This window comes from Tyto alba, unplaced genomic scaffold (genome assembly GCF_018691265.1).
Source record: "Tyto alba isolate M040663 unplaced genomic scaffold, T.alba_DEE_v4.0 Super-Scaffold_40, whole genome shotgun sequence".
NCBI lineage: Eukaryota > Metazoa > Chordata > Aves > Strigiformes > Tytonidae > Tyto > Tyto alba.
The window spans coordinates 49,635,184-49,659,631 of NW_024881316.1; the positions used below are offsets into that span (position 1 = coordinate 49,635,184).

Genomic DNA, 24,448 nt, shown 5'->3' on the forward strand with positions numbered 1-24,448 from the left:
AAGGGGGGGGGGGGGGGGGGGGGGGGAAGGACGGGCTGGGCTTCCCCGGGGCTGGGGGCGGGCACCCACCGCCGGTTGTGCCGGTACCGGTGCGTCTCCGCCTCCCGTAACCCTCTCGGTGCCGGTTGCCGGGGTGGGTTGAGACTCCCCCCCCCCCGCTCCAACTCGCAGCCTCCAACTGCTTTCCTGCCGCCCGTGCCATCCTCCTCCTTCTCCTCCTCCCCTCAGCCGGCAGATCCCACAGGTCTCAAACCAACTCGCTGGGTGCTGGGCACCCCAACCCCCAGGGGGTGAACCCCCCATAGAACCCACGGCGCTCTCCGGGGTCACAGCCACCCTCCTACAACCCCACAGGGGAGCAGAGACACCCAAAGCTTCCCCCCTTCGCCTACGCTGCCCAAATCACCCCCCCACCAAACCCACCGATACCCCACCGAAACCTCTTCGGGAAGTTCCCCCTCCTCTTCCCCGTGTTTCAGCCGCCGCCTGCTCCCCTTTTGCACCCCAAGATCTGGAAAACTGGCTGCAGTCACCCCGCACGGCAGCTCTAACGAGAGGCCATGGCAGCTGCTTTGCTTCTGGGAAGGAATTCGTATAAAAATAAAAGCACCGGAGCCGCAGCTCCTCGGAGGTTGCGGGTATGTTCGGCGTTATTCCAGCCCTGCTGCAGGGGGGCAAGCAGGTGCCTCGGCCAGCCCGGGGACAGGGCCATGAGCCCTGGCCACCAGCTCTGGGACACGTCCTGCCAGGTTGGCCACCGGCAGGGGCACCCTGGATGGGAGGTTTAACTGGTCGGAAGACCAGCAAAACCAGTCTGAAGGGCAGCATGGGGACCCAGCAGTGGTTCAAGAGGCAGGGTGGGTGTAGCCTTGTCTCAGGGGAGGGTTTGTTACAGGGTGGATGAGCCCGGAGCTCCAGCAAGGAGCAGACTGTGGCTGCCGGGCACGGGGCCAGACCAGAAATCCCCACCGAGCGTGGGGAGGCAGGCAGGGAGGGAGGGCAGCGCCTCTGGGCACCTGGAGGGAGGCTTTCCATTCCCTGACATCTCCAGAGGTGGCTCCTGGCTGCGTTTCTGGATGCCGAAGGGCAAAGTCCCTTCGTTTGGGATTGGAATCCCGGCGCCTTCGTTGCACGATGGATGCTTCAGCAGCCGGACTCGCTCTTCGCACGAGGCAGGACGAGGGACTCACAGGCCAGAAACACAGCCTGGATGGTGGGCAGCCGTGCTGGAGGGATCCGGAGTTGGGAGTCCTGGTGGAGATGGGACGGAGGAAGCACGCTACCAGGGCTGTTGGTGCGGAGGTGTGTGTGCAGGGAGCAAGGACGGAGCTCCTGCTCCGGCTCCCCTGACACACCCAGGCTCCACGGCACTCGGGGGTACCCCACATCACATCCCCGCTGCCCCGTTCCCTGGCTCCCTTACCCAGCTCCCACTCCTGCAGAGTTGATTCACAACCTCCATCAATCACCCTCGAGGGCTAGCTCTTCCCCACCGGCCTCGGCCAGACCCGGCTGGGGAGGAGAGAAATGAGTCAAAGGGCAATTAAACATTAACAGCAGGCAGTCGCCGCGGGTGGACAGCTCACAGGGCTTCCTTTGTTCCAAAGTGGGGTTTAATTTATAAAAATAACACAACTTAGAAGGTCACCGGCATCGCTAGATGTGACATGCGTGGGTAATCATCTCCAAACATCCGGTCAGCTCGGTGAACAGACGGGAGAAACCCCAAAACCGGTGGCCAGTCACCTGAAGAGCAAACAGGAGGGACCGCGCGTGGCACAGCAGACCTGGAGAGCCCCTGAGCAGCAGGAAGCCTTCAAACCACTCCAGGCACTGAGATCTCACCCTCAAAGCGAAGTGCACCATTCAGCAACAGAATTATTTACCCTCCTCAATGAGAAAACAAAACAAAACAACCCACCAAAACCACAGAGGAATAGTTTTGAAGCCAGAATTAAGTGGTTTCCTCCATTAGACAAGTGGGGAGGTTTCCAGTGAACTCCACAGCGTTATAAAATGTGTGGAGTAAGACCCCATCAGTGCAACTTGCCACAGCTCCAATGCCTGACCTGCTGATCTCCCCCAGCCCAGCTTTTTATATGTCTGGGAGAAGAAAAAGGGAGCCATTTTAAATATTAACCTCTTGTAGCAGCATCTCCCCTTGGATATATCTACATCAGAGGAGCAAAAAGTGCTTCCCAGCAGGACAGCTTATTTCTTCCCAGCAACACAGCACCAAAAAACAGAGCAAGAACAAAATGACACTGGCTTTAAAGTCCCTTAATGCTTGCTGCCAAAAAGGGGGAGGAGCGGGGGGTGGAATCTACTGTTGGTTTATGATGTATTTTGAAGGGGAAACACAGAAAAGCTGCCTTGAAGTAAAAAAAAAAAAAAAAAAAAAAAAATATTGCACTGACCATAGGAGAAACCATGTTTGAACAGAATACCTGGAGGGTGGGGTAGGGACACACATGCACACACTCCGTGGCTTTCTTTTCATAGCTGAGTGTCCTGACCTCCCCTGCCAATCTCATAGAGCAGCAAGGAAACAGAACTGGGTCCTGACAAAACCATGGGAGCCCAAGGAATCTCCTGTTTGGTCTTCCCCAAGAGCCTGGCAACCATCACAGCTCTGACCCTCCCTTGGGATCACAACGGCCAGATCTTAAGCCTCTGCAAGCACTTGTTGGGGTGACCAGCAACACTCCCCTCTAAATTAACAAGACTATCGGAAAAAAAAAAAAAAAACAGCAGCTGTGACTAGGGGGGAGCAACCTGCACCCACCTGCTGATCAGCAACCCGTAACTGCTGCTGTGAGGAAAGAAGGGCTGGGGGAGAACATGCCCCCTCTGCCACTCACCGAACCCGTGCGCGTGGGCAGATCGCAGGCACCCACGCAGCTCTGTGGAGTGGGTGAAGCTCGGGAGATGAGGCTGGCCGAGGGGAGGAAGGGCAGAGCTGACAGGCGGGCTGAACTGCCTCCTCCTTGGGTCAGCACCTTCCTCCTGCCTGTAAATATCCAGGGCCACCAGCACCCAAGGACTGTACCCCACGGGGGACAGCGGCACCCACCCCAGAGCTCGCCAGCGCGGCGGGAGCAGAGGGCTGGGAGAAAGGGAGAACGTGCAGCCTTAGGGGTTCTTCCCAATGAGTTGAGCTCAGGGAGATGGAAGGAGGTGGTGGTAGGAGACTCCGTGCTGTGATGAGGAGGTGGGTGCCTGGGGAGAGCCCTAGTCCTGCCAAAGGGATGCTTCTTGGCACCAGGACAGCTTGGGGAGGAAGGGGAAAAAAACTCGGAACCAGTTTCTCCCTGTGGTACCAGAGAGGTTTCCTCAAGCAACACCTCCTTCTCCTTCCGGACAAAAAAAAGCATCGTTGGGTGTCAGCTGGAAGGAGCCAGCTTTGACCAGGGAGTTGACCCGCCCCGGTGCTTGGCAGTGCCCCCGCAGCTTTCAGCACGGGTTCCAAGGAAACCCAGATGGACTGCCAACCCCTTGTCCCTCCTGGGCATCCTCCACCCACACCACCACCGCTTGCAGGAGCAGTAGCCTTCGGGTCAGACCTCGCTCTGCCCTCGCTGCATCCACACCTTAGAGCCACGCATCCAAACCCCTCCAGAGCTGGGAGGTGTAACGCAGGAGGGGACCTCACTGCCTTCAGCCTTTACACCAACCACGACCTGGGGCCACAGATTGCAGGGAGGGCTCTGGGGTCCCTCTCCCCTCCTCAGCAGCACATCGCAATCACGCTACGGTGGGATGCTGTCCTGCTCCCACAGCCAGTGCTGGGAGCGTCTGTGTCCACGCCAGCGGTAAACAGGAGGAGGAGAGGGGTGCCCCAGGGCTGTACGGCTGCCGGGGAGCTAGCTGGGAAGAGGGGAAGGTTTCCAGCTCTGAATGGCTCTGTTCCCTACTTGATGTTTTTGAGAAGCGCCGTCCGGGCGTTCACCACTGCTTTGAAGGCATCCTCGCTGCCGGGAGCCACACACTTATCGGGGTGGAGCAGCACAGCCAGCTTCCGATAGGCTTTGTTCACTTCATCCCTAGGAGACAAGACAAGAGTGAGGGGACCCACACGACACACAGCCCGGCTCAGCTTTGCCCCAGCTGGCTGAGCACAGCAGGCCCAGGAGCTCCCCGCTGCGCAGACACTTTTGAACCCTTCCCTCGCTGGCACTAAGGTCCTCCAGGTTTTGGAGGTGATGTTGTGGAGAAAGAGCTGCGGGAAAATCCCACAGGGCACTTCTTGGTGCGATGAACCCCGCTCCTGGGGCAGGTACACCCTCTCCACCACGGGCCTGGGCCAGCACGAATGGTCCCACTGTGGCAGACACGTGCCTGCGACACGTGCCTTGGTGTGCTGAGTCTCTGGCACCACGAGAGCAGAAAGCTGGGAGACAGCGTGGGGGCACACGCACCCTGACTCAGCTTCGCATGAAACCACCTACGCACTCCGGGCGAAGGCACCGCACGTCACTTCAGCCCTTTAAGCCTTGGGTGTCTGGTCCGAGGCAGACATCTCGGCTCCAGCCGCACGTCGTGGAGCGAGTGGGGCACCTGCTGAGGAAGGGGAGTCCTCCCATGCTGGTGATCACAGCACAAACTGGCCTGCAGAGCTGCTGATCTCTCCCCATGGATGAGAGGGGGCTGGAAGGAGGGGTTAGGCTCAACAGAGAGCCAACAGGAGGATGTACAAGTCCCAAATGATCTGTGTTATCCAAAAATCTACTCTCCAACCCCTCCGTAAGGAGTACACAAGGGTAGTCCCTGTGTTTCAGAGAGAAGAAAGCATGGCACGGTTCTGGGAGCTTGTTTTAGCTGCCCAAGTCATACAACAGAACTGGAGATTCAATATCCAACCTCTTACACAGGTAATGACCAATTCCACCTGGCTAGAGGTCCTCCGAGGAAGACAAGAGAAAGCTTGTCTTGTGGGAGTACAGTATCCATGCGGAAGAGCTGTAACATCAGTCCCTTCTTGATAACGTGGGCAGCAGCCTTACAGAAGCCTGAAAAGCTTCTCCAGGCTTGGAGAGCAAGGAACGTAAAGCTGGAGCTGCTCCAAACACATGTGGCAAGTGTGTGACCAGAGACAGCTCAGCCTGGAGGCAGGATGCAAGGCCGGGCAGCTGGCAGGGCTGAAGTTCTCATGTTCATCATTCCCGCCTTGCCTCTGGCCTGGTTTGTCTGTTCAAAGGGGAAATTTGGTGCTCAGGACCGAGGGTTTCTTTTGTAATGCCTCAATTTTGTTGCTTGATACTTGTGCCCAGCTGCTATATAAACCAAGGTGAGCTTATCAGCAGGCAGGTCACTGAAAGATCACGGATGCAACCAGCCTGCCAGGTCAGAAATTACAGCCAGCCAGGCAAATGCTCATGTCCCCCCTCACCTTGTGGCTCCGGGTTTGACTCCCAGCATGTCCCAACTGTCCTTGCTGTTGCGGATCCTGCGAATGGCATCCGCCTGCTCTTTGGTGAAGCTGACCCCCATGCTGGAAGGAGGGCGCTTCCCGCCGTTGTCACACAGGTCGATGATGGCAGAGTAAAATGTCTGCAGACACAGGGAGGAGTTAGCAGGAACGGTCCCCAAAGGTGGTGGCAGTGCTTAAGGAGACCCCACTGCCCTTTTTGGCAGCGGGCTCACCCTCCAAAGGATCGAGGAGCGTTTGGACAACTGCTGAATGTTCACTCCCCACTGCCTGGGCTATGGAGGGCTGGGATGCCCCAGGTCAGGAGGGATCCAGTCCCTGCAGGGACCACGGGACAGACTGAGGAAGAGGCAAGGCCCCACGTTTATCTCAAACCCCCTTCAGTTCAGTGCCAGACCTGAAAAGGTGACATGGGCACCTCTGCATCGTGTTCCCAGTGCAGCAAGAGAGATCATCAGCTCTGAGCAACGCAATGCTAGGGCCAGCTCAGGACATGGAGGACCAATACTGATCCTGAGCTGATCAGCTACAGCTTTCTCAGGGCCACATTTCACTGGCAAGACACCTCTAAGGCAGAGGGCCAGCAGGTTTTGTGTAATCCAGGCAGTTCAGGAGACATTCTGCCATTGCATCCTGGCTCACTGTGGTGTCTCTGCCCTCACCACCTTCATTACACCTCACCTGAAACATCTCGTTGATTCCTTCTCCTGTTTGTGCCGATGTCTCAAAGTAAAGAAAGCCCCGGCTCTCTGCCCAGAGCCGCCCCTCGCTTTCATCCACGCTGCGGTGCTTGGTGCAGTCGATCTAGACCGGGAGAAAAGGCAGAGATCAGAGCCCAGCCAAGGTCTGCAGCAGCAGCTGGAGGAACACAGCTCCAAGGCTGATCGTCTAACAGAGGGAAAGGGACATATCTGGCTGGAGAGGCTGTTTGCTTACCCTGAAGGGATGGAGGCAGTGTGGAAAGAAAGCACAGAAAACTCAAGTGAAAAGGCCTCTCAGAGTTTATCTAGCCCAGAGACTCTGTCACCTCTACTTGATCCCTTCCTGACCTGATGTGTGGCCACCACAGTCTCAAAACCCTGTTGAGATGCGGTCTTCAGTGTTCCTCACGCATACATCTGGCTCTTAGAAAGTCTTCCCTACAACCTAGTAATATTTCCCTTGCTGCAGCTGGAGCTCAACAGCCTGGGCTCGAGCTGGGAAGACAACAAGCCCTGAGGGCCAGAGATCAGGACCACACCACAGCCTGGCTCCCCATCACAGCCCACCTTGTTCGCACAGACCACGAAGACCATGTTCTCCATGTTCCCATGGGGCCCCAGCTCCTGCTTCATCTCAGCCAGCCACGCGTCCAGCGCGTCGAAAGATTCCTTTTGCCCGACGTCGTAGACCAGGATGACCCCCTGTGTGTCCTTGTAAAACTCGTTCCTCACCTGCAGGGACAAAGGCAGGACACTGGGATCAGCGACAGCCAGGCTGAGAGCACATGGCCCAGCAGATCTGGGGGATCACCATTTACCTGGCACCTATTAGATTCTGTGATAAAAGTCTTATCTCCACACAAACAGAAGATTACAGAAAAAGGACAGATGGGGGGAACCCAAATAATACCCTCACCGTGCTGCCAGACAAGAGCTACCAGCCCATAAAATACTCCCCACCACACAAAAGAGCACAGATGCACAAGGGCAGACAAGGTGTCAGACCAACTCCTGGGGAGACTGGAAGGTCTGGGAGTCAACTGAGACACGTGTGTGTGTCCCTGTGCGTGAGGCAGCAGGGGAGGGCAAGGATCCAGTGCCAGCCACTGGACAGACTGCATGTCTAAGCCCAGCTGCTGGAGGGATCTGCAGGATGTCTGCCTGTGCGTGTGGGTGTGCATCAGGGGGTCTGTACCAGCAGCTGGAGTGGGGCTGCAGCCTCTGGAGCCTGTATGCCCAGTGCCAGCAACTGGGGAGACCAAGGAACCCCAGGACAGCTGCTGAATGAGGGTCTAAGGTCAGCTACAGGACAGCCATTGGAACAGAACAGACTATTTCAGCTGGAAGGAGCCTACAAGGATCATCTAGTCCAACTGCCTGACCACTTCAGGGCTGACCAAAAACTAAAGTGTGTTATTAAGCACATTGTCCAAATGCCTCTTAAGCACTGACAGGCTTGGGGCATCACCCACCTCTCCAGGCAGCCCGTTCCAGGGTTTGACCACCCTCTCGGTAAAGAAATGCTTCCTCATGCCCAGTCTAAACCTCTCTTGGTGCAACTTTGAACCATTCCCAAGAGTCCTGTTCCTGGAGACCAGGAAGAAGAGTTCAGCACCTCCCTCTCCTCAGGAAGCTGCAGACAGCAAGGAGGTCGCCTCTTGGCCTCCCCTTCTCCAAACTAGACCAACCCAGAGTCCTCAGCCGCTCCTCGCAGGACGTGTCTTCCAGCCCTTCACCAGCTTGGTCGCTCTCCTCTGGATACATTCAAGGACATTCACATCCTTCTTAAATTGTGGACACAGGGCTCCCGGTGAGGCCGCACCAACGCTGAGCACAGCAGGACAACCCCCTCTGTGGGCTGGGTGGCCGTGCCGTGTTGGATGCACCCCGGGACATGGTTTGCCCTCTCAGCTACCAGGGCACCTACTGAGCCGCTGCCAACCAGCACCCCCCAAATCCCTTTCTGCAGGGCTGCTCCCCAGCCACTCCTCTCCCAGTTTAGACTTGTGCCCGGTGGTGGTTTTTTGGTTTTATTTTTCCCTGTTCACTTATATTTTAGCATAAAACCAATTATACATCAGAGACATACTACACATTCACAAGTATTAAATGCTGAAAATACAAAACCAAACAAAGCAGCAGCAGTTTACTGTCATGTTGCTCTTCAATAAATATTTGCCACGTATTTATTCACCAAACCAACAGTTTAAGCCCAATACATTTTCCAGGGAATCTGAGGCTTTCTCTTCTCCATTGGATTGGCTGTGGAATAGCCAGAAAGTCAATACATGTGAGCAGCTCATACATCTGCAAGTGATAACTGTGCTACCAAGACCTCTACTGACCATATCTGCATGAGATGAGAATCTTTACAGTCTTCTGTCCCTCAATTTCTTTATGCTGTCAGCTCTGTCCCACAAACTCCCTGCTTCCTGCTGTATTCCAGACTATTCCTAATTAATTACATCTCACTGGTTACTTGTACTGTATCAGGACTTGCAAACTCAAGTGAAGACTCGTAGTTCTACACACAACATAGAAATCCTTGTTGTGCCCAAAACTTCAGAGCGTGCAACAAGCAAATGCTGAGAACACAGGGAAGGAATGGGAGGCTTATGAGCAACCAGATCAATAACAGCCACTAGCCAGGCAGCCACCCGGCCAGTATAAGCCACTACATTCCTCATTGTTGTCTCACCCTTTTGCCCTCACTCATTTTCACTTTTTTATGTCACCTTAGTATTTATGTCACAAACTGCTTTTTCCTGACATTCTATTTTTATTAGTCACAGGACGACGCTTTGCCGAGCATCAACAGTATCTTTATAATTAAGACTCAGTATGCATCACACTGTTAAAACAATAGGATTATACTGGATAAACATTTAATGCTTGTTTCTTCCACTTGTGGGCTCACTTTATTACTTTGCTTATAATTTAAAATAAATGTGATTAGCAGTGAGCACAACCACTCCTTTGTAACAGCTCTCCAAAATGGATGTTGTAGTCTATGTGTTCAAAACCTAAAGTTTTATCCTGCAAGCTCCTTTTTGTAAATAGCATTGTTTAATATTTGTATAGTAAGTAATTTTAGAATGGAATGGAGTATTTCAGTTGGAACAGACCTACAACAATCATCTAGTCCAACCACAAGTGTTTTGCGGCACTTTAGTCATGGATTAGGATGCCAGTATGCCACAAGTGCCCAAGGTGAACTCGCAAAATCTCCCAATGTGAGTAAATTTAATCTCAAAACGGACAGATTCATAAGCACAAGGAGGCCACTTTGAAATAGGGCTAGCAACATGAGTGGTAGCTTGTAAAAGCCAAACCTTACACTCGTGGTTTATAAGAAAGTTTTTGGGTTATTCTTTCTATCAGAGTTGTTTGTGGATTTATAGGTTCCAGTCTTAATAACTTTATTTTCCTTCTCCTGATCAGCCAGAGATCAAGATGAGGCCACTGGTGCTGCCTGTGCCAGCACTGGCTGTTTCTGTCTGTGTTGATCTGCGCAGCCAGCCATGTATATACGTGTATCTGTCTTGTCTAGGTGTGCCCGTGTGTGCCTCCTGGGGACACATACTCAATCTCGCTACTGCTTGGACCTCGGAATACGGAGCTGTGGCAGCCTCACCACTGTCAGACTCCTGAATTTGGCAACCCCAAGCAGCAGGGAGTCACTGCTGACAGAGAGGCAGCGGGGATTTCCAGTGCTAGCCTCCATTAAATGTCCGTAGCAGGAAAGAAAAGGGTATATTGTAGCAGATGAAGCTCCTAAGAAATAGATCTTCAAGCTTCCCACCCCCAAACCCAATTTCAGGCAGATGTGAGGAAAGCTGATGAGTGCTGAATGCCTCTGAGATGGGCAGCTCTTTAGTGTGCTGCCTGGAGCCAGGTCTGCCTTACCTCATAGAAGAACGGGTGCCCCGCCATGTCAAAGATGTTCACCTTGATCTCTCGGTCTCTGACTTGCACTCTGAAAGAGAAGTGGGAAATGCTTGAGGAGGCTCCAGCTCAGCCCTTGCACAGGCTGTGCCCTGCAGGAACACCCCTCATCTCTGCCAACCCTCTGCAGAGAAAGAGCTGGGTGATCAGGGAGAGAAAAATCAGTAAGCTGTTTAATAGCCAGAAAACTGCCCCTAGAGCCGGGCAGACACAGAGGACAGCACCAGCTCTGGAAGTAACATGACAATGGGGAGCTACGCTACCACAGGAAGGCAGATTATTATCTTCTTATTAAAGCAGAAATGTAGATTACGCTGTGGAAACAAGCACGCCTGGCTCAGGTCAGCATGGTCACTCAGGAGCAGCGGGAGGTGGGCCAGCCCCACTGCACCTCTTCCCTCTGCCCCTGGGGAGACCAGTGCCCCCCCGAGACACCTCGCCCAGGCCCTGGCAGACCCACGCCTGCCTCTGCAACCATGGGGCTCATCCCACTCTCCCGGCTCTTGCAGCTCCTCCCTGCAAAGGTACTTACTTTGTGACGCCGTAGTCGATACCGATAGTCGCCAGGTATTTGGGAACAAACCTCTTCTCACAGTAACGCTTTATAATGCAGCTCTGGGAGAAAGGAAAAGGGAGTTTTACCAGGATGGCACCATACACCATAACATTCACATTAATGGGGAATTTGGCGACACCCCCAGCCAGCTTGATTGCTGCAGAGACATCAACGCTGCCCTAAGTCCCTAAACTAACTAAAGCATCGATCTTTACCAGGAGCAGTTTTCTTTCTGCAAAAAAAGAAGGAAAAGCCACCGGGTGTCAGTTATTCCTTACCTGTTTTGAGACTGGAGTGACAAGAAACTCTGATTTATTCCCCTACAGAAAGCATCCAGCCTGGAAGAGCTGCCTGTTCAGGGGCCCAGAGGCAGTCACCTCCCCAGATGCCACGAAGAACATTTTAGCAGCCCAAGCAGGGAGCACGAGAAGCACATTCAGGGTCACACCAGGTCCCTCCAGCCCCGGTTCTGCCCCTGACTGGCAAAGATACTCCTTAGGGAGAGCAGAGGAGTTGGCTGCTATCAGCCACCAAGAGATAAATCCCATAAGGTTAAATTTTACTGGCCACTTCTTTGCCTGCTTACTCTGTGCTGCAAGATCCTTCTAGATTTTCCTGCCCTCAGCGAGGCATTTGTCTGCCCCAAGGGAGTCATCCTGCTGTCACCAGTTTATTTACATTTATTTAGCAAACAAAAAAGGGGCAGCACTTCAGAAGAGAACCTGACCAGGAGATGAAATAATACCCCGGAGAAAAAATAACATCCCAGAGAACAGCTGGGTCATTCACGGCAGCAGAAGGCAGAGGGGCTCCTGAGGAAACGCCAAAACCAAACTGGAGAGGGCTGGGATTCCCCCAGCAACCCCCCGAGGAAGGCAACACGGGCTGGATTCACACTTTCTGCCCTCAGGCGCTGCGGTGCCTGTGGCCCGAGCACGGTCGCCCAGTGAAGGAAACGGGCGTTCCTCAGCAGCCGGATCACTCAGGGACACACCCCACGGAGAGGAGGAGAAGGCTCTGGGGCGCGGTGGGGCAGCCCTTGCCCACGGCCCACCCGTGGCGGGGGGGGGAGATGCCCGGTGAGCCCCACTCCGGGGCTGTGGGCACGGAGGAGGCCCCAGGCGCCGCCATGACACCCGCTGCGCAGGGAAGCAGATGGCTCCGCCCCCTCGAGTAGGACCCGCCCCCCTTTAACACCACAGCCAATAAAACCCGGCATCGCGGCCCCGCCCACCCACCCCCCCAAGCTGTCAATCCTCCGCTCTCCCCAACCTCCCGCCTCGCCGCCGCTGGCGCGGCGTTGCCCCTGATTGGCTCCCGCCAACCAATCGGCGGCCTCTCCAGCGGCGCGGCCGCCGACACCCTGCTCCCCATTGGTTAGCCGGCCTGCCCGCCACCGCCCGCCCGCCAATCGAAGCGCCTCACCTTGCCCACCTCCGCGTTGCCCATGGAGATGACTTTAATCCTCAGCGATTTGCGCGTCTCCTTCCGCTTCGGCGGATTCGCCTCCATGGCGGGGTGGGGCGGGCCCGGTTGAGGCGGCGGAAGGGAGGAAGGAAGGAAGGAAGGAGGGAAGGAAGGAAGGAGGGAAGGAAGGAAGGAGGGAAGGAAAGAGGGAGGGAGCGCGGCGGGCCCGGGGCCGCCGCACCGCCCCGCGGCTCCGCTCGCGCGAGACTTCCTGCGCTAGCCCGGAAGTTGTCGCGAGATTCGACGAGAACGTCGGCGCGCGCCGCTCTGGCAGGGGCCTTTACCGTCCAGCAGGGGGCGGCAGAGAGGCGCGGGGGGTGGGGGGTGGGGGGTGGTTGTCGGGGGGTGCCGGGGAGGGGACGGGCCCGGGTCTGCTGCCTGCACCGCCTGCCTGCACCGCCTGCCTGCACCTCCTGCCCCTCCTGCCCTGCCTGCACCTCCTGCCCTGCCTGCACCGCCCTGCCTGCACCTCCTGCCCCTCCTGCCCTGCCTGCACCTCCTGCCCTGCCTGCACCGCCTGCCTGCACCGCCTGCCCCTCCTGCCCTGCCTGCACCGCCTGCCTGCACCTCCTGCCTGCACCGCCTGCCTGCACCTCCTGCCCCTCCTGCCCTGCCTGCACCTCCTACCCTGCCTGCACCGCCTGCCTGCACCTCCTGCACCTCCTGCCTTGCCTGCACCTCCTGCCCTGCCTGCACCGCCTGCCTGCACCTCCTGCACCTCCTGCCCTGCCTGCACCGCCTGCCCTGCCTGCACCGCCTGCCTGCACCTCCTGCACCGCCTGCACCTCCTGCCCTGCCTGCACCGCCTGCCTGCACCGCCTGCACCGCCCTGCCTGCACCTCCTGCCCTGCCTGCACCGCCTGCCTGCACCGCCTGCACCGCCTGCACCTCCTGCACCTCCTGCACCTCCTGCACCGCCCTGCCTGCACCTCCTGCCCCTCCTGCCCTGCCTGCACCGCCCTGCCTGCACCTCCTGCCCTGCCTGCACCGCCCTGCCTGCACCTCCTGCCCTGCCTGCACCTCCTGCACCTCCTGCCCTGCCTGCACCGCCCTGCCTGCACCGCCTGCACCGCCCTGCCTGCACCGCCCTGCCTGCACCGCCTGCCTGCACCGCCTGCACCGCCTGCACCTCCTGCACCGCCCTGCCTGCACCTCCTGCACCGCCCTGCCTGCACCTCCTGCCCCTCCTGCCCTGCCTGCACCTCCTGCACCGCCTGCACCTCCTGCCCTGCCTGCACCGCCCTGCCTGCACCTCCTGCCCTGCCTGCACCTCCTGCCCTGCCTGCACCGCCTGCCTGCACCGCCTGCACCGCCCTGCCTGCACCTCCTGCCCTGCCTGCACCGCCTGCCTGCACCGCCTGCACCTCCTGCACCTCCTGCACCGCCCTGCCTGCACCTCCTGCCCCTCCTGCCCTGCCTGCACCGCCCTGCCTGCACCTCCTGCCCTGCCTGCACCGCCCTGCCTGCACCTCCTGCCCTGCCTGCACCTCCTGCACCTCCTGCCCTGCCTGCACCGCCCTGCCTGCACCGCCTGCACCGCCCTGCCTGCACCGCCCTGCCTGCACCGCCTGCCTGCACCGCCTGCCTGCACCGCCTGCACCGCCTGCACCTCCTGCACCGCCCTGCCTGCACCTCCTGCACCGCCCTGCCTGCACCTCCTGCCCCTCCTGCCCTGCCTGCACCTCCTGCACCGCCTGCACCTCCTGCCCTGCCTGCACCGCCCTGCCTGCACCTCCTGCCCTGCCTGCACCTCCTGCCCTGCCTGCACCGCCTGCCTGCACCGCCTGCACCGCCTGCACCTCCTGCCCTGCCTGCACCGCCTGCCTGCACCTCCTGCACCTCCTGCCCTGCCTGCACCTCCTGCACCTCCTGCCCTGCCTGCACGGCCTGCGCCTCCTGCACCTCCTGCCCTGCCTGCACCGCCCTGCCTGCACCTCCTGCCCTGCCTGCACTGCCCTGCCTGCACCTCCTGCCCCTCCTGCCCTGCCTGCACCGCCCTGCCTGCACCTCCTGCACCTCCTGCCTTGCCTGCACCGCCCTGCCTGCACCTCCTGCCCTGCCTGCACCTCCTGCACCTCCTGCCCTGCCTGCACCTCCTGCACCGCCTGCACCTCCTGCCCTGCCTGCACCGCCCTGCCTGCACCTCCTGCCCTGCCTGCACCGCCCTGCCTGCACCTCCTGCCCCTCCTGCCCTGCCTGCACCTCCTGCCCTGCCTGCACCGCCCTGCCTGCACCTCCTGCACCTCCTGCCTTGCCTGCACCGCCCTGCCTGCACCTCCTGCCCTGCCTGCACCGCCTGCCTGCACCGCCTGCACCGCCTGCACCTCCTGCCCTGCCTGCACCTCCTGCCCTGCCTGCACCTCCTGCACCTCCTGCCCTGCCTGTACCGCCTGCACCTCCTGCACCGCCTGCACCTCCTGCCCTGCCTGCACCGCCTGCACCGCCCTGCCTGCACCTCCTGCACCTCCTGCCCTGCCTGCACCGCCTGCACCTCCTGCCCTGCCTGCACCTCCTGCCCTGCCTGCACCGCCCTGCCTGCACCGCGTGCACCTCCTGCCCTGCCTGCACAGCCTGCACCACCCTGCCTGCACCGCCTGCACCTCCTGCCCTGCCTGCACCTCCTGCCCTGCCTGCACCGCCTGCACCTCCTGCCCTGCCTGCACAGCCTGCACCACCCTGCCTGCACTGCCTGAACTGCCTGCACCGCCCTGCCTGCTCAGCCCTGCCATGCACCACCCTGCCCTCCCTGCTCGCCCTGCCCCGAGGGTTGGCAGTGAGGTGCCGTAGCGCAGGCTCAGGCCCGGGGTCCCCTCCCTGCCTTGGGGTGCAGGGGGAGAGCGACAGCCCGCTCGCCCCTGCCAGGGCCTGCCCTCTGCCCCTGCCTTCAGCACGACATCCTCTGCCCTGTCCCAGCACCTTCAGGGGCTCCAAACCACACACACCCCCCACCACAACCATCAGATTGTCCTGCACGGGCACGGGTGCTCCCGGGCCGCCCCGCTGTCCTTGTGGGCTGAGCTGGGAGGGTTTGAGCAGCCCTGGAGATCTCCTGGTAGAGTGGTTGGGGGGGGTGAGGGGGGGGTGTTACATCTCCTGTCCCCCATATCTTGCTGCATGGCCATGGTGGGCTTTCCTGCAGGATTGAGAACGGGCCGGGCTGGGGAGGTTGGGCGGGTTGAAGCTCGCAGCCTTTCTGGGTGGGGTGTTCGGATGGAAGATACTGGTTTGCTCTCGGTGAGGAGCTGTTGGGGTCAGTGTTGAATCGGTTCTCGAAGGCGGGGGTAGAGATCAGCCCTCCTTGAGGATGGACCCCTCATGAAACAGGTTCTTTTATTCTTCAGGGGACGACATTACCAGTTGCTGAGGTTGGTGGCCTTAGGTGACGCCGGAGCTGGTGGTGGCCTCATGACACCCTGGGACGTGGCCCACGGGGTCTGAGTAGAGGGGCTCACCCAACGCAGGGGCAGGACCATCCACGGGGACCCTCGTTGTAAATAATGTCCTTATTTGCTCCTTGTAGCCCAGGAAGATCCTGTGGAGAAGGGGAACCATTGCATCATGCCTTGAAGGAGGGGACACGTGACTGGGGGTTTTGAGACCCTCTTCCCAAGGGGGGGGGTCACAGCCACCTCACGACAAGGAGATCCTCAGGCAGGGCCAATATGGTTTGAGCATCTCTCAGCTCCCTGGGGACTTGATAGAGATGGACGTGGAAGGGGGTTTCCTTGGCTGAGGTGCCCTGAGTTTAGGGATCCTGTGCTCCCCCCACCATGTCATGCTGGGAGCGTGTTTTTGGCTGGTGGGAGGCCAGGTCTGGAAGTGGGGGGGGGGGGGGGCAGAAGTGGGTGCTGGGGGTGTGGCGGGGGTCACTAGTGTGTGCGATGGACTAGGGATGCTAGCTGTCAAGTCCTCAACACCTCTTCTGGCTTCCTCCTGACTGGCAACGAGAAGCTGCTTTTGGACAGGTCTGTTATAGGCTGTTTGGGACCTTCTGCCTCATTATCTGGTCTCATAAATCTTTCCCAAAAGAGTCCTGCTGTTACCTATCTCTGGTTGGTTTATGGCTCCAGCCCTGCTCTTCATGTCACCTTATCTTTAGCCTTGTTCTTCTGTGTTACCTTCATTTTATTCTTCATCTTCCCGCTCTCTGGGCACTTGATGAAACCAGGCACACATCTCTATGCCAATTTAAGCCGATTTCTTTAACCCTTCCTCTGCTGGTCCTATGCATCCATCTACAGACTTTTGTGGTCATACGGGTGTTATTGTTTCTTACAAATCCGCCTGGCAGCCGATTTGGTGAATTCAGCCATCCTTGAGATGCTGGTGGGGACATCTCTGGGCAGCTCCTCGCCTTGGTCTGTGGCACTGTCCTACCTGCTCAGTAGCGTCATAGGAATGGGCTTATAATTCCCATTCCCATGCAGGAGGCAAGCACTGCCCTGCCCTGCTGCATGAGAGAGATGAAGTTGGAGTTTTCTTTGGGCATTTCATCCTGGGCCAAGCACGTCCTTTAGTTTGTTTGGAAAAGAGGAGAAAGAAAGAAGGTCATTTTCTCTGTTTTGCTACCAGACTTCAAGCCCTCTGTGGGGTTTTCTCTGGGTTGGGAGGAACAGAGCCCCTCTGTGCCTGGACAGGAGGATGAGCGGGATAGCTCAGCACCGTACCAACTTCTTCACTGATTTTGGGCAGCCTAAGGGCTTCCAGCAGCCCTGCTGACATATAGTTTTGGGATACGGTAACAGACACCAGACCAGAAGCTTTAGGGATAAACAATTTATCTCTAAATAATGGTACAGTAATAAATACAGAGCAGTAGTGCAATTACCCGGGTCATAATGGCAGCAAATCCAGTAATTCAGTAATACAGGGCTAGACTTAATATCCAGACATGCAAAGACTTACACGACCATGGATATCGCGCAGGCAGGAAGCAGGGCATGGCTGCTTCTCCAGACAAGCGACTTGGATCAGGCAACCAGGCTTGGGGAACCCCACATTCCCTGACGGGACCGTCCTTCTTAATAGTTGTGTTGCGAAAGCGCCGTTTGGGCTTGTTAACCCATCATCACATCCCACCTCTGTTCCCTTTCCGTGCTGGTCCTGTCCTTGGCACGCACGGGGCCTGGAAATAACGGGTGAGGCAATGCTAGCCTTGCGTTTCACTCCTCGTTTGGTGGAGGAAAGGGTGGTCCTCTTGTTGTGGTGGTGTAAGGTCAAAATTGATGGCGACGCCTCCCGCCTCCATCTCTGGGGGTGTCAGGCATGGAGGGGAGCTTGGTCACGGAGCGATGAAGGGTTACGTTGGGTCAATACGGTGGTGTGTCAAGAAACCAGAACAGTGCAGTCTGAAAACCAAGCACAAATATGTAGAGAGGTTATTAAAAGAAGTGAGAAACTGCCCAAAATAAGGATAACAACCAAGGGATGAAGTAAGATGTTGAGTATTCCCCGGGAGGGGGGGGATGCCACCCTAAAAGGGCTTCCCACCAGCCATGTTTGACTATTTTTTTGAGCACATTCCAGGATTTGTGCGATCTGTGGTGTCACAGTGGACAGGTACTAATGTTTGTTGTGCCTGCTCCCTCCTCTGCTTCAACCGTTGCTGTGGGGCTGTGGGCTGCAAAAACTCTTCCATCAGAGATTGGGGGGGGGGGGGGGGGGTACAGCTAGTTGACAGCAGTTGCCGAGCAATAATTGGGGCGGTATAGTTAAAATCACATCCAGCTAGGGTGAAGTTACAGATAGGCAGATAAACTAAATTAGATAAAGTGTGGTTATACATAGGGTCAATATCTACAAAATAATATGAAGATTGTGAGCGTACACAGCCGTTCGTGCCACACACAGGTGTTGTCTCAGGGTGTTTATCGGGTGCATTATGGAACGGCAGGCTCCCCGAGGGAATTAAGACACGTATCAGAGGCTCTAAAGGGTTTTCCTTCGTGCATGAACCCCAGCCCTGGCTCAGGGGCACGAGCTTTGGTGTCTCCTGATCACCAGCTTTTCATTCCGTGCTCACGCTCCCGTGTGAGTATTTGGTAACAGCACGGGGTCACCATGGTTTAGATGTTCCCATCTGGGTCTCTGCTGAGCCTGGGTTGCTCGTGCGGGTGTCTCCGGCGTTTCTGGCTGGCAGAGACTGGGTTTTTTGCCTCCACGGTTGAACTGGCCCTGCCGCTGCCACCTTGCTGTGCTTGGTGGACTGGAGCAGCCGTGCACGAGGTGTGCACGCAAAGCTGCGGTGGTGACACCCCTTGCACATGTCCCCTGAGTGTCCCTGTGGCCTGCACAGCTTTCGCTGGGCTTGGGGAAAGAGGCAGCGTGGTGTTTGGGCGTGCGAGGCAGAGCATGATTCAGTTGCCCGTCCCTGAGCCGGGGTGCTGGTGTGCTGTGTTGGTGGGGTGGTGCAGGGTGCAGCACCGTCCTTGGACTTTCTGTTGGGGACCCCGGGAGCTGGTGGGGACAGTCCCGTAGCCCTCGTAGCCCCCAGCACAAGCGTAGGGCCTCCCTGAGGGTCTGCAGGGAGCTTCTGTGCCCCTGCAAGGGCTGGGGAGATTGGGCAGGGTGCCATCAGCAGGAGCTAGCCTCAGGCCAGCCCAAAGCATTGGGGAGACGTGGCTCCAGTGACCCGTTGATTTACCCGCAGCATCTCCTGAAGCTGGGGCCTCTCAGGCTGATACCCCTGGAAACACCAGTGCTCCCAGCAGAGATGCCCACGGGTGCACCCCTTGCAGCTGGAGGGAGGGCAGCGCCTGGCTTTTTGGCAGAGATCCTCTTCCATCTGCTGCTGCAAGCGATCCACGGGCGGGCAGCATCGCCTTGCGCTGCGACAGTGTCCTTTCTGCAGGTCCCTCCGGTGCCACACACGTGGAAGAAATGGGTCCTCGTGCGAAAAATCACGCGGAGACGTGTGAGAGCGACCTGCTGCACCACTTAGACCCACGCAAGTCCGTGGGGCTGGATGAGATACACCATGGGGTACTGAGGGAGGTGGTGGAAGTGCTCACCAAGCTGCTTTCCATCATTTATCAGCAGGCCTGGCTAACCGGGGAGGTCCCAGTCGACTGGAGGTTAGCAAATGTGACACCCATCGACAAGAAGGGTGGGAAGGAGGAGCTGGGGAACGACAGGCCTGTCTGCCTGACCCAGGTGCCGGGGAAGGTTCGGGAGCAGATCATTTTGAGTGCCATCACGCGTCACATAGAGGACAACCAGGTGATCAGGCCCAGTCAGCATGGGTTGATGAAAGGCAGGTCCTGCTTGACTAAGCTGATCTCCTTCTATGACAAGGAGACCCTCTTAGTGGATGAGGGAAAGGCTGTGGATGTTGTCTACCTAGACTTTAGTAAAGCCTTTGACAGCGTCTCCCACAGCATCCTCCTGCAGAAACTGGCTGCTCATGGCTTGGTTGGGCTTATTCTTTGCTGGGTAAAAAACTGGCTGGATGGCCGAACCCAAAGAGTTGTGGTGAAAGGAGTGAAATCCAGTTGGCAGCTGGTCACAGGTTGTCTTCCTCGGGGCTCAGTAGTGGGGAAAAATTCTGTTTAGTATCTTTATCAGTGATCTGGGCAAGGGGGTGGAGTGCACCCTCAGTAAGTTTGCAGGTGAGACCAAGCTGGGCGGGAGCGTTGATCTGTTGAAGGGCAGGAAGGCTCTACAGAGGGATCTGGACGGGCTGGAGCGATGGCCTGAGGCCAAGTGCATGAGGTTCAACAAGGCTGAGTGCCGGGTCCTGCACTGGGGTCACACCAACCCCCCGCAACGCTCCAGGCTTGGGGCAGAGCGGCTGGAAAGGTGCCCGGTGGGAAAGGACCTGGGGGTGTTGGTCAACAGCCGGCTGAATACGAGCCAGCAGCGTGCCCAGGTGGCCCCAAGAGCACCCCGGCTTGTGTCAGCCACAGCGTGGCCAGCAGGACCGGGGCAGGGATCGTCCCCCCTGTACTCGGCCCTGGGGAGGCCGCACCTCGAATCCTGGGCTCAGTTTTGGGCCCCTCACTCCAGGAAAGACCTTGAGGTGCTGGAGCGCGTCCAGAGAAGGGCAACGAAGTGGTGAAGGGTCTGGAGAACAAATCCTGGGAGGAGCGGCTGAGGGAACTGGGGGGGTTCAGCCTGGAGAAAAGGAGGATCAGGGGAGCCCTGATGGCTCTGTACAACTACCTGAAAGGAGGCTGGAGTGAGGGGGGGGGCAGTCCCTTCTCCCAAGTGACAAGTGACAGGATGAGAGGAAACGGCCTCAAGGTGTGCCAGGGGAGGTTTATGTTGGATATTAGGAAAAATTTCTTCACAGAAAGGGATGTCAAGCGCTGGCCCAGGCTGCCCAGGGCAGTGGTGGAGTCCCCATCCCTGGAGGGATGTAAAAGACGTGTGGATGTGGCGCCTGGGGACGTGGGTTAGTGGTGGGCTCGGCAGGGTGAGCCGAGCGGTTGGACTCGATGATCTGAAAGGTCTTTTCTAACCTAAACGATTCTGTGATTCTATGAGAGGTGGCACGCTGCACGTGGGAACCACCAGAGCACGGGAAGAGCCCGTCCCCGGGAATTGTGCAAGTGACACGGCGCGTGTTGGCACCAGAAGGGACATGGGTGTGCGAGAGCCGGTGCAAACACCCCGAGGCCGAGTGCCGGCGTGTGGGAGCAGCCCCGGGGCCTGGCCCTGTCCCGGGTGCGTGGCTGGGGAAGGGATGCCCATCTCGGTGCTGGAGACCCCGCTGCAGTTGCTGCAGCAGCTCCGTGGCCATGGAAACAGCTGAGGGGTGCGAGGAAGGAAGGAGCGGACAGACCAGGGACAGACGTGTCTGGCGAAGGAGTTGCCCAGGGTGAGCAGCTCCTTGCCATCCTCCCGGCACGACTGTCACAGCTCCGGTTGCCTCCGGGTCGCTGCTTTCCCCCCAGCACCGGCCAACTCCCTCTGAGCCATCCCGGAGAGGGATCCTGAGGCTTGGGGCACAGTGGTCTGTCTTTGTGTCCCACTTGCCCACCGTGCTTGAGCTCTGCACAGCATTTCTGAGCCCTACGCCGGGAGGCAGGCGTGTCCCCCGAGGGCATCTCAGGTCCCAAGGGGTTCGGCATCCCCCCTTGCCCGCAGGAGAGGTGAGGGGAACTGTGCGGTGCTGGAGAGATGCCCTTGAACCCCTCTGAGCAAGGCTGGAGGGCATTGGGGTCCCCGCTGTGGCAATGATAGGTAGGGGCGGTGGGCAGGGTTTAACTCTTCCCTACCCTTGTCTTGCACCGTGAATCAGGAGGAGCTACGTGCCAGAGATGTCCTGGACCCCCACCCCAGCCTCCACGGATCCGTCCCAGCCCCGGGCAGGGATGCTCGTGTCCACCCTTGCTCTTCGAGGGCAGAGATTCTGCCAGGCTTTCCCAGTGGCAGCAGCTTTTGGGGGTTCAAACCAGCCCTATGCGTTTTGAGCGTGGGTTTTGGGTGCCTCAGGGCTTGTCGTTGGGCAGCTGAGTGGGGGCTGTCTCAAGGTCCTGAAAGTGGTTGTGGGGGACTCTTTTCCTTGGCTTGCCCTGCAGTGCCATCCCGATGACCACTGCGTCCCTTTGCAGCCAACCGACGGCCTCATAAATCCCCGTCAGCAAAGGGACAAGGGTTCCTGGGCCCGGGGGATTTGCCACATCTGCTTTAGGTTCTTCCCTCATCATCAGGTTTTACTCTGAGCCTTTTGATTCACGATAAAAAGGACTTTACGACTGGGCCTGACGCTCAGGAGCCCCGACCCTCAGCCTGTGACTACCACCACGTCCCCGGGGAATGTGGCTCTTTGTGTGGCTGCTCCACCACCTGGGGAATCGGCAACATGGATTAACTCCCCACATGTTTTAATTAAAACATCATTTCCCTGCGAGGAGATTGTGAGGCACCAGCTATTGCCTAATTAGATGATCCAACCCGGGGCCTTTGCTGCGTGGGAAGAGACACAGCAAAAAGCTCGGGGAGGGGAAGATTTGCGGCAGGTTGGTGCCGGCACCTCCCTGGTCCCCTGGCCCTCCCTGGCCAAGGTGCCTTGTCACCTTGAGCCTTGTCCTTGTCCCCAGCCAAGGCCCAGGTTGGCATCTTTGCTTTGCTAGGTCACTCACACTCGTGACGGGGTCTGGCACAGGGAGGGCTCGGGCTTTGCAGATGGGTCTGTTTCGCTGGGGTTGTGGGAGGTGTGTGGGGCCTCGAGGCACGAGGGGCTGTGGCAAAAAGTCCCCAATGTCAGCCTGGCCAGCTGGGAAAAGAGGCAGAATAAGTCCAAACTGTGGGGGAAAAAAAAAAAAAAAGGTAAATGTAAAGGAGAAAAGGCGGTGCTGTGCCAAACTGCATCCAAACTGCCCTGTGCCGGGCTATGCCGTGCCGAACCAGGTCGTGCCGTAGCACGCTGTACCCTTCCTCACACCCTTCTGCAGCCCCCGACACCCCCATGTCGCGGCCCTGCCTGGCGTGCCGGGTGCTCCTGCGCCCTGGGGACGCGGCAGCATCTCGTGTCCCCCTCCTCCTCTGGCTCATCCTCGAGTGGAGCCCAGATACCCGGGGAGGGGGGGGGGGATGCTGCGGCAGCAGCCGACGTGGGAACGCCGTCGCCTCCGCACACAGGTTGGTGGTTCCCACTTCCTCCTTCTTCCTGCCTGAGGTGTCGGGGGAAAGCTGGGACCCCGCATTCCAGGGTGCTCGATGGGGTGTCGCGGGTTTTTGGGAGGCGACAGCGGCAACTTCGCGGCCGGCTGGAGCGGGGGGAGGCGATCAGCGCTCCCATCCACGACCTGCGGCCGGGTGCTGGCGCGCTGGGAGCCCCGGCGCAGCGCCCCGCGTGGCGTGTGCAGCCAGAACCACCCGACGACGCCGGGATTGGGACAGGGTGGCTCCCTGCCTCAGTTTCCCCTTTTGGCAGCACAGGGCATGGCCGCATCACTTCGGCGCTGCTAAGGGCGCTGCAGCATCAGTGCAAAGCAAAGGCGCCTCGGGGAGGTATCTTCCTTATTCCTCACCCCCTCCAAGCGCTCTCAGCCCTTTCCCTGATGTCCCTGTCTCCCTGGGGATGGCTGAGCCCCCCCATCTCACTCTCTGGGATTTTCTGGAAAATTTTCTAGAAAAAAAGCAGCCAAGCTGACCTGGATCCGCCTGCCTTTCCTGCGCCCTCGCTGCCGGCAGCAGCACATCTCTGTATTTTGGGAGCTTGGAGCCACTTCCACCCGGCTGGGCTGGTGCGGGGCCAGGCCACGGCGTTCACGGTTGCCACTCGCGTGGCCACAGATGCCAGGGCCGCTGCTCCGTGGGGGGGGGGGGGGGGTTGGCAGCGGGGAGCACCACGCAGTATCCCCCTCCCCACAGGGGAAAGCATCTGGGTGTAACACTCCGGGGTGCAAACAGCGAGCACGGGGCGCTGCATTGGGGGTCCTCAAATGGGGCTGTCCGACCCACGGAGGAAGGATGCTCACCGGTGCGTTATGGGGGGGGGGGGGGGGGATCCCGGCTCGCTGGCAGCCCCCCAATACTCAGGGCAGAGCCCCCCCCGCCAGGCTTGTGCGGGCAAATGGGGGGGGACACGCAAAGCCTTGGGCAAGGGGGGGTGGGCGCGGCGCGGGGTGGGTGCTGTCACGGTGATGGAAACCGGGGTGATACGAGACGGGGGGGGGGGGGGGGGGGGTTGCCGCAGGGTCCCCACAGTCCCGTCCCGTTCCGTTCCGTGGGCGGGCGCTGCGGCCGTGCCGGCGGGAGGAGCCGCCGCTGCGGTGCCGCCCCCCCCCACGCCCGGTGCCGCCTCCCCCCCCCCCCCCCCCCCCCCCCGCCCCCAGCCGGTGCCGCTCCGTGGGGCAGAGCCGGGTCGGGCACCGCCGCTTGCAGCCGCGCCGAGCCGGCCCACGCCACGCCACGCCACGCCACGCCACGCCGGGGAGGCGGCGGCCATGTACGGTGAGTGCCCGCGGAGGATTGAGCCCCGGGGAGGGGAGGGGGGGGGGGGGGCCTGGGCCGTGCGTGTCCCCCCGTTTCTCCGCGACTTGGGTTCATCCCCACCCCGGGGTAGGGCTGTGCATCCCTCGGGGTTCCCCCCTTTCCAGGGTCGGGGGCACCTCGTTTTTTTTTATAGGGTTGTGCACCGCACCGCCCCCCCCCGCAGTTACTGGGGGTATCCCCTCTTTGGAGTGGGAGGATCTCCATTTCCATTTACTGGGGAGGGTGGGGTGACCCCTCTTTGGGGTTCAGGGCACCTTGGTCTTTCGCAGGGCAGTGCACCCCTAAAGTTAGCGGCAGGGTGGGGGTCATCCCCTCCTTGGGTTTGGAGGGTCCTCTATAGAGCTGTGCATCTCCCTAGTTACTAGGGGTGACCCCTCTTTGGGGTTGGGTGGGGGACAAACACACCTT

General features: G+C 58.8%; 2 protein-coding genes across 4 annotated transcripts in view; one reads left to right on the plus strand and one right to left on the minus strand.

The window, feature by feature from the left end:
- Nucleotides 1-23: 23 nt before the first annotated feature.
- Nucleotides 24-12,335, minus strand: DNAJC27 (DnaJ heat shock protein family (Hsp40) member C27). 3 transcript variants are annotated; one of them, XM_042802961.1, is made up of 8 exons: nt 10,909-11,189; nt 10,607-10,689; nt 10,036-10,105; nt 6,697-6,861; nt 6,110-6,232; nt 5,390-5,550; nt 3,915-4,043; nt 24-1,251 (listed from the first exon to the last, which is right to left on the minus strand). In XM_042802961.1, exons 3-8 carry the CDS (start codon nt 10,060-10,062, stop codon nt 846-848), a joined length of 1,011 nt encoding a protein of 336 aa, XP_042658895.1. In that variant the 5' UTR covers nt 10,063-10,105; nt 10,607-10,689; nt 10,909-11,189; the 3' UTR covers nt 24-845. The 3 variants fall into 3 exon arrangements, with proteins under 3 accessions (XP_042658895.1, XP_042658894.1, XP_032837450.1); XM_042802960.1 differs by lacking the exon at nt 10,909-11,189 and adding an exon at nt 12,056-12,335 and having other exon boundaries at nt 239-1,251; XM_032981559.2 differs by lacking the exons at nt 24-1,251; nt 10,909-11,189 and adding an exon at nt 12,056-12,333 and having other exon boundaries at nt 1,596-4,043.
- An 11,546-nt stretch (nt 12,336-23,881) lies between these two features.
- EFR3B (EFR3 homolog B) overlaps nt 23,882-24,448 on the plus strand; it is a 40,707-nt gene continuing 40,140 nt past the window's right edge. Inside the window, exon 1 of the mRNA XM_042803318.1 lies at nt 23,882-23,998. Within this exon, the coding sequence (XP_042659252.1) occupies nt 23,992-23,998 (7 nt within the window). The 5' untranslated portion in view covers nt 23,882-23,991. The remainder of the gene's footprint in view (nt 23,999-24,448) is intronic.

Coding starts and splice junctions, on each gene's coding strand:
- DNAJC27 (XM_042802960.1), bottom strand. CDS start 12,142: ATGGAGGCGAATCCGCCGAAGCGGAAGGAGACGCGCAAATCGCTGAGG. Junction 6,862..10,035: donor GGCACCCGTTCTTCTATGAG/GTAAGGCAGACC, acceptor TTGTCCCTGCAG/GTGAGGAACGAGTTTTACAA. Junction 5,551..6,109: donor GAATCAACGAGATGTTTCAG/GTGAGGTGTAAT, acceptor CTGTGTCTGCAG/ACATTTTACTCTGCCATCAT.